Raw genomic sequence first — 9,288 nt, forward strand, 5'->3', positions numbered from 1 at the left:
TCGACGATTCTCCATCGGTTTTAGATTAAATAAATCGCGTCTATTTCCGTTTAGCTGGTGAATTTCTCTTTTGATTTTGTACTTCTTTGGAAGTCTATTTTTCTTCTTGTAATCTGATAACAAGATTTCGGGTGAAAATAAACCAATGTGCCGGGTCTGTACTTAGTCAATCGCAGCAGTTATTATGTCAGTAATCACTTGAGAGGTGTGAAAGGTTACAGGCGGTTCTTGAATGAGAAGGTATAGCGGCTTCTATGTAGAGAGATCGTAAAATCGGTCAAGCATAAAAGTTAACGTGTTGGAGGAATTGATAGGAAGCTGAAGAGATAAGGATCTGAAGTTTCAATGCAGGCTATATATCTCGGCTGCAATTTTTTAACAGCCGTTCTCATTGCTGATATTTATTTTCTTGTTCTCATACTGCATGCATTATACGTATGTTACTTTGATTACGTTCTTACGATTTTTCTGGCATCCTCGATTGAATCGTTACAATCCTTTTAACACTATCAACCGATACATAGGATCTTGTCGTAAAGGAGACATTCCATTTTAGAAATTGTAACTTCTTCGAACTTGAGTGTATCGTAATTTACACTATTTCATGTAATTACTAATTTAGAAAAATCTGTACTAATTTAACAATAAACATGACCATCGTCATTGTCGCGTGATGTATGATATACATAGTATATATTATCATCATCACACGAGAATAATCATGTTTATCGTTAAAAGAAAATTTCTTCTATTCTAACACAGAAATTATTTCATCTGCGATATTTATAATTATTGTTTACTTAATTTCATCAATCATTATTTACTTATAATTATTCAAACACCAGTAGTCTGCAGACTATTTCTTGAATAATTTAAATTTAACACAACTGGAATTTCTACCCTTACAACTTCTATATATAACGATGTTTCACTGAAAAATCTCACGCGTTAACATTGCCAATGTAACCTTCTCACTTATCTTTTATAGCAGAAGCGAAGAGCAGTAGTGTTGAGGTTGACTGATGATTTTTTAATAGAAAAATATATTGAAACAAATATAGGTATCAGTACAAGTACAGGTATAGTATATGCTGATCCAGATCCTCGCTCTTACAGTGTTACAATACAATAGAAGAAAGGCTATGATAGGTAGCACGTTCATATATTTATAGCAAAGAGCATTACCAAAAAGTTAACCTTGGTGTGTAGCTCTAACTGAAGGCTACAAGAAACAGCAATAGAAATCTACTTATAGCTCTTTTGTTTCTAGACTTTGTAATCCAAAACAAAATTTATATTGAAGTGCACAACAATATGGACCTCCCCTTATTTTGAATCTTTTTGTGTCACTAAATTCTATTCTCTTCGTAACAGCGGTCTGCGGGTCACGGATATACAAAAGAAAAAGTGTAGAGCTTTTCTTGAAGTAATTACTTCAACAAGTGGAAAACCATTTACCTAAACTCTGTTTATTAGAACGAAATATCGTCCGGTGTCTACTAAATGAACCGCTGTCCATTCACTCTATCTCAATGCGAACACCTATTATATGGATGAAAATCTTTACCTGTTACCTATTCACACCGGTTATCTCAATGTGAACGCCTATTATACGGATGAAAATCGTTACCTGCCCATTCACTCTGTTTACCTCAACGTGAACGCCTATTACATGAATGAAAAACTGCAGGTAATGAGGGAAATCAATGGATTCCTATTACTATACGAACTCTATGTATAATAGTTGCATGATCTATTTTTCTCCCTTACTTATCTGTTACTGTAAAAACGAAGCGCGATAGAGCACCATTTACTTGAACTCTGTTTATTTAGGAATTAGAAACGAAATTTTGTTTAGCGTCCATTAAATGAACCGTTGCCCACTCATTCTACTTGTCTCGATATGAATGAAATTGATATACCTGTTATATGAATGAAAACCATAAGTAATGGCGAAACTCGATGAATTCTTATTGCTATACGAGCTTGTTATAATCACGTAAACTGTTTACGCTCCGATTGAGTTCAGATACATTGCCGGTCATAAATAGATACTAATTGTATTAGAGACACCTGACGATTATTAGACTATGGATTCTTACGCAATTTCATATTTTTATGACGAGAGCTGAAGCAACGATACGTACGTAGTAATTCATGTCGTCTATTAAAAATTACGACGTGTACTGGACATGCTGGATATTTTCTATATTTCCGTATGTTGTACGCATTTTATGGATTGCAGTGTTTTTAAATTTCTCATAAATACGTAAACACTCGCTGGCTACCGATGTTTAGCGAAGCTCGATTGCTTCTCGCTGCTTTCATTCCCCAATTATTTTCTCGTAAAGTTTTTATTTCACTCGTATCGCGTTGCCTTGCAATGTAAAATACTCAGCAAAGATGATTTTAATAGACTTCTCTGGTAAACGTGACGAACGCCTAATTTTTACGGCACGCAGTATAAATCCAGTTCTACCGTGAAAATAACATAGAACCTGTATCGTTTGAATAATTATCCGCAGTGCATATGAAGTACATATGAAGATATTTAGAATTGAAGGGATTAAATAAAATACCGATCCACGTACGGAACCATTCTGTATATCGTTGCATATCGTTGTATATCGAAACAAAGGGATCGACTACGAAGGAGATAGCATCGTGTTTCCCTGCGAGTTATCCAAATGCTCTAACACGATCGTAAATCACGGTTCGTCTCACAATAGCGTGTGCTGGTCTAGCGTTACCTGCTCGTTACGTTTCTTAACAAGCTGCCTTATCTCGGCTGCCTTCTCGAGTAATTATGCGACTGACGATTTCATTCGAGATATTGTTATCGGCGTATGTATGATTATTCGCTTTTTGTTGCTCGCGACAGACCTCTATAGCAGATAGTAAAATTTATGTTCATCCGTCGTTCGATCACTTGGCAAAAAATGCAAGTAAATCTATCTCTCCCTGCTTCTTTTCTTCATTCTCACGGTTACTTGAAAGTTGCTCGAAGCGGTCACATAAAAATCCGCGGAATATTCTCGTTCGTTTGAGATAATAAATATTTCGCAATCTGTAAGTATAACATAATTGGAATTTTATGAAGACTGAAGTGACTTTTTCATTTGGCAGAGTGGTATAGCCAGTTTCGGATAATTAAGAGATAGTTGGAGGAAGATTAGGAAATAATAAGCCGTCTAAATATCTCACAAGACTCTGGTAACTCTGTAAGTGACCTTACGTCGAACGAAAGATGCCCTATTTCTTGGCGTTTTTTTTTTTGTACGTGGAGAAATCCTCATGGACACTCCCCGCTGTTCTAATAATCGCGTACTCCACGATGACCATCCTACGCGTTTGACAGGAGTGCTCCAGGAACCTCTTATGAATTAACTTCTGTTGCACCCCCTTCCCGCGTCCTCTTGTTCGAGTCCTAATAATTCCTGAGTTAGGGGGGGGGGCATTGTCCCTAGCGCTATCGCTCCTTCTAGTCGTGGGTCCGTTGGGACGACGATGAATTTTCTTTTTTTTTTTTTTATGTGGATGAAATCTTCATAGACACCTTACCACCCTTGTGCAAGGGGTTAGTGCCGGATTCTTACCGGCTAAAACCTCCACCCACGGACGGAACGGTAGACTAGTGCGAGTTGATTGTCAGGCCCCTGTGTGCTTAACACCAAGCACCTTTAAACGAGCACACTCCCAGAAAGTACACCCACAACACACGCAAGGGAGGGGCTGGCCGCTTGCCTGTAGTATATTACTTTTAAGGGAAATTTTGATTTTTCCGTCCTCTTTTCGAAATACTCCACATGCCGAGGATTCGAACTCGCGACGCGTCGTCTTCGGTTCTGGGCCTTAACGAGCGTAGCTGGCTGTCCCGCCTGCCCTATTTCTTGGCTGTAGAAATTAATTAAGGCTTAATTGGCCTTCCTTGTTTATCAGTTCGATCAGTTTCAGAAGAATTTTTTATGATCTTTGCAAGTTACTCAGTGCAATAGCATGCTCCAAATAGTTTCTAAATAAACAAAGGAGTCAAAGAACACCGTCGTTCGTTTCGAACCAGACAGATACACTTGCTCGTGGGTATAACGTAACCGAAAGTTTAAAACTGTTACTCGGTAGAAATGACTATCGACTGGTTCGTGATTTACTGGCAATTAAATTTCATACCGTGAACGCTTCACGAGATCCTGCATCGAACAAAAGGTACTTAACTTCTTGGCCAGCGGATCCACGCGCTCGATTTAATTTCCCAACGAATGAATGAGCAACACGTTTCTCGTGTTCGTTCCGTTCGAACGTAGGAAATTCGCGTGTTATAGAACACTGCAATTTTCACTTTCCACCTTTAACTGTTCGCACAGGATACAAGGATCTGCAATTCAAATAACTTTTCGCTGTTGATACCATTAGCATAAAACATCGTAATAAATATAATGTTAAATAGTGAAAAACGTTTAACGTTGAAGCAAACGACTCGCGCGTTTAAACTCTCTCCAACGTAAATAAGGTTGTGCCTGATGTTTGCAGTTTGGCCGGCATTATTTAATCGTCACACAGGATATTGTGTATAGATTTATTGTCAAAGTGTTTCTGGGCTGAACGGTGCCTAGCCATAGAGCTGCTGGGTGAAATAGTCACGCGTCACGACTACACGTGTGCGTGTGCGTGTGCGAACGCATCATTAGCAAGACTATCATTAGCCAACAAGGCCGTGGACAGGGCCGTCATTGCTGAGAAACGGCCACTGCTTTTAACGCAGCTCGTTTTTCCGGCATTTTCAATAGTAAAATTCATACATTTCAATAACGAGAACTTATGAAGAAAAGAATGAAATTATTACCTGGACCCTGTTGTACGATTGAATTGACAATATTAGGGAAATTAGAGTCACAAATAATTAGTATAAATAAATGATTAGTATGTTGCGTTACTTTGTTGAGAGGAAGTTTTGGAAGTAAATTGTAAGGATGACAATTTATTTACGTAATTGTTCTATTTGACGTAGAAATCGACGCAAAAAATTGTCCATTCATTAAGATTAATAACGATGTTACTGGTTGGAAAATTATTGTGCGAGAAGGCCCTGATAATGTTTTATTCTTTCCAATGACGTCCTTATGACGTTCTTCTCGTGTGAGTATTTCGTACATTTATTTTTAGCCGGCATATCGTGTATTTAGGTGACATAACGTGATTTTTGGAAATTGAAGTTTCGCCTGTGATTCGGTATTTCCGGAACAGTGCACGATTTTTCAAATATTTTCAATGTATTGTGATCTCTAAAGTGTTCGGAATGTGTTACATGTTACTCGCGGCAGAGATAGATTTTTAGAAAAAGAATTACTCTAAAACAGTAAAAGCACAGGTACAAATACAACAGATTAGAAAAGAGGAAAGGTAGAATAACGATAAAATAAAACATTTATCAAAACGTATGTATATCCATGACTGGTGGTCGGTCTTCTTAGAATTTCTTTCAATCTCGTCCTCTTTGTTTTTCCTTAATATGTAAATTTCGAATGCCTCGAGGAAACTGCAAAAGAAAATCTGACGTTAGCAAAGGTTACATTCAAAGGTTACATTATGAGCATTATGGAAATTTTCAAAGAAAATTATAAGCGTGATTACAATGATGATAAACCAGATTCGTACAAAATGCTGTACCAGACTGTAAAACACGCGATTCTTTGTAAACCGTTGTTTTCAAATGTCAAATTTAAACATACCATCATTTATTGCCATTAAGCAGATGTATAATAAAAGATATATATGGGATATATATATATGGGGATATATATATATAAGATTTCTATTATTATAAAATCGATCACTGGTGGAATCGTTTTGGAATAGATACGGCAAGATATTTCGATTTCTAATAAGAAGATAACTTATTACTTACAAGAGATTTTTCGCTAAATACCAATTTAGAGGAAGCTTTTATTAAATCTGGCTACTTAAATAGAATATTACTTCTATATATCTTGTTTAAATTAAATTCGGTTCGTTGATTTTATGATATTCGTCGGATTCAATCACTCCGACTGGCATAAATCGTTTGCTGAGAACTAAAATCGGTGTCTCATATTTGAAGAGTGCTTGTAGAAAACACTGTAAGTGTCAAGAAAAGAAAGAAAGAAAAAAGAAAGAAGTTTTTCAAGAGGGAAGGAAGCATTACGCAAATCTAGTTCAAATTCACAAAGAAGAAAATTGTATCTGTAGGAAAGCCTGTATGTGCCAGATGCTAGTCATAAAGAAAATTCAATGTTCCATCTACTTAGATAGATGGCATAGACAAAAGCCAAGAGACAACTAACTAATGTTTATTCGCACCTATATTTTTCTCTGTAGAAGCGACGTTGTGACATCATTTTCTAGCGTTATTAATAACTATTTAGAGAGGGAAATCACACTGCAACTCTACTATTATGGCACTCTTATTGCTACGTAGAAGATTTTCCAATAAAAAAAAAAAAATTTTTTTCAACTTTGACATTTACAGCGTCATCTATAAGCAAATTCTGTTCGATTGTTTCCGATCCTTGCAACTTACAATCTACGAAACAGGCCAGGCGAAAAATCGTGCTCTTTACAAATTTACACAAGATTTTCCAAGAAAGGCTGATCTGTGTCGATGCTTTTGCTCATCGCGGCATATCCTACGTATGTATCTATCTATCCATAAAGCAAGAAAAATACTCGAATAAAAAAGTGTTTAAAAAGGGAAATGCATTCGAATGGATTCAGGCAAATAGCGTGTGCATTTCACTTGCATCTGTATTCTTGTTCTTGAGTCAATCTTTGCTTCTCGAGTCGATCGTAAAAGCGAAGGATATCCGTTTGGATGGTTACTCTTGCTTCTCTTCGGAGTTTCCAGAGATGGTAGAATGATTGCTTCGTGGACCATCCTTCGGTAAGAGGTTGCTGCTTTTCGACGATTGTTTGGTCACGGTGGTCATCTTTAGCGCGTCGATTTCCTTTGGAAATTCTTCCCTCCGCCTTCGTCTCCTCGACGATTTTCTTCGTCTTCCTCGCGATCTCCTTCTACGGGATCTACGTCGAGATCCACGACTCTTGTACCTCCTTCTACCGTGTCTCCTCGAGCTTCTTCTCCGGCTAGATCGTCTTTTTCGTCTGCAACGAATGTCGACAGCAGTGGCGTCGCCGCTGTTCATGCATTGATTGTACATGTAGTCGTGATTGTACGTGTAGCATCCGCTGAAAACAAGGAGACTGTTGTAATGTATTTAGACACACGTAGCATCTGATCTGTCACATAAGAAATTTATTTCTAACGGGGTACGTTACTCTGGAAGTTTCAGGAAATAGAATTTTCCATTTCTAATTTGTAACATTCTCAAGGTTTCAAGTTTTAGAATATTTTGTTCGTGTGGTTTATTGAGCCGAAGCTCGAGCAGATTTTATCTCAAAACTTTGATACGTACGTTTTCTGACCTGGTTCTTTGCAATTCGATTTCCTTCATACTTTGAAGTAATATTCTATAGTAATTCATAGTAATATTAATATGATGTAGCCTTGAGTTCTCTTTTTAATTCTGTAACGCTATTTGAATTCTTTTCTTTTTTTTTTTATTATATTATATAGTTACATCCTGCTTTTAGAACTGATCTTTTTGGCAAAATGATTGCGTTCCTTTTCAAATTACTATCATTTGCTACAATTCAATTTTTTGTAAAATTCTAGATTAAGATAATAGATTGTAGTTTGTGAATCGTTTAAAAAATGCAGCTATTGATGTAGGAAGGCTGCTTGTGGAAATTAATCCTATTTTCTTGCATTTACCCCTTCAAACGCTGAAGAATACCATAAGTCACGCCACGCCTGAGGGCAAGTTGAACGTGACGCCTAATCTCAGAGCCAGGAATATTATATTCTTGAGCAATGTAATTACTGATTTCCTGTGGAGTTGATCCTTGAATAGCCTGCAGCCTACGAATTGCTTCGACGACCTGGGCCTCGATTTTTGGAGATTTTTGCGCTGCCATTGTAGCATTTGCTGCTATGGATCGCCGAAGATGATTTAATCTACACAAAATACTTTGACATTCAATTTAGATATTCACACAAAATAAAAGCTACTTTTATATTAATATTTACTAAAAAATGTCCTGTAACTAATACCTATAATTATTTCCCTTGACTATTAATAATCGATAGATTATAACTAATAATTTCTCACTGAATGTTTTTTTCTCTTCGACATTGGACGAGTATGGTTCTGATCAGGCTACCAAGCAATATTTACGATACTTTCGAAAAAACATAATTTACCATAAAAGATACGATTGTACATAATTTTTCAGCGCTGACATTTTGTTTGACAATCCATTGATCACAAATTTCACTCGGTTGAATATTAAACAACCGCGTTTCCAAGAGACAATCGCGCCTTCTCCATATTTTCCACTCGATATCCAACGAGTCGAACATGCGTATACGCGTGCTTTTATAATTGGCGGCGATCCAGCGAGAAAAATGAAGCGATTTCGATCTATTTCTTTTCGATGTTTGCATATCTACCGGTTCTCCTCTCGGACCGCTGGTCCTCCGTCTCTTTTTCTTTCTTTCTCTCCTGATCTACCTAAGCAGAAATAAAACAGTACCGAATAGCGCCAGAAGAGTACGATAGACCTTTAAACAGTGACGTCATCGAAGCTGTTTTCTCATGCCTTCGTAAATATAGTACTCTTCCGGCTGTTTGACTTGCAAATTGAGAGTACAATTAGAGGAGTGCTTAAAAAATTGCCGTTCGAATTATCGCCGAGACGTGGCGAAGAACCGAACGAAATAGTATCTAGTAGTATCCACGTGAAATTCCATTTCTAAGATGGCGACTTTACTAAAAAAGTAAAAAGGCAAAGAAGTCCCATTTTTGAACGCTACCCGTTGCGTTGAATAAATAAAACTCGCCTGTAATAGGAAATTGCAATTTTTCCTTCTGCTAAAATTGTTTAATTACTTTGTTAGTAGATTCGGGGTTTTGTGTATTTATGCGGAACTGGAATGATACTTTTACTAAAGAATGACAGAAGTCCCATCCTTCGACGCTACCCGTCGCGTTAAATAAATAGAATTCGTCTGTAATAAGAAATTGCAATTTTACTAGAATTGTTTAATTAATTTGTTAGTAGATTCGTAGTAGAACTTGAATGGCAGCTTTGTTAGAAAATGACAGAAATTTCGATTTCAGAGGAACAAGGCCTTTATAGATGTGCAAACTGGTTTGATTTTCATAGATCACTGTGGTTGATATATATGTAATTGGA

The 9,288-nt window shown here is 37.0% G+C and overlaps 1 protein-coding gene across 1 annotated transcript; it reads right to left on the minus strand.

Annotated features, from left to right (window-relative positions):
- Positions 1-4,309: 4,309 nt before the first annotated feature.
- LOC117204008 lies at positions 4,310-8,518 on the minus strand. The gene is made up of 3 exons (XM_033440980.1): positions 7,805-8,518; positions 6,774-7,218; positions 4,310-5,533 (listed from the first exon to the last, which is right to left on the minus strand). Exons 1-2 carry the CDS (start codon positions 8,005-8,007, stop codon positions 6,849-6,851), a joined length of 573 nt encoding a protein of 190 aa, XP_033296871.1. The 5' UTR covers positions 8,008-8,518; the 3' UTR covers positions 4,310-5,533; positions 6,774-6,848.
- Between the last annotated feature and the right edge of the window lie 770 nt (positions 8,519-9,288).

The sequence above is a fragment of the Bombus bifarius genome, unplaced genomic scaffold (genome assembly GCF_011952205.1).
Source record: "Bombus bifarius isolate JDL3187 unplaced genomic scaffold, Bbif_JDL3187 scf7180000007975, whole genome shotgun sequence".
NCBI classification, from domain to species: domain Eukaryota; kingdom Metazoa; phylum Arthropoda; class Insecta; order Hymenoptera; family Apidae; genus Bombus; species Bombus bifarius.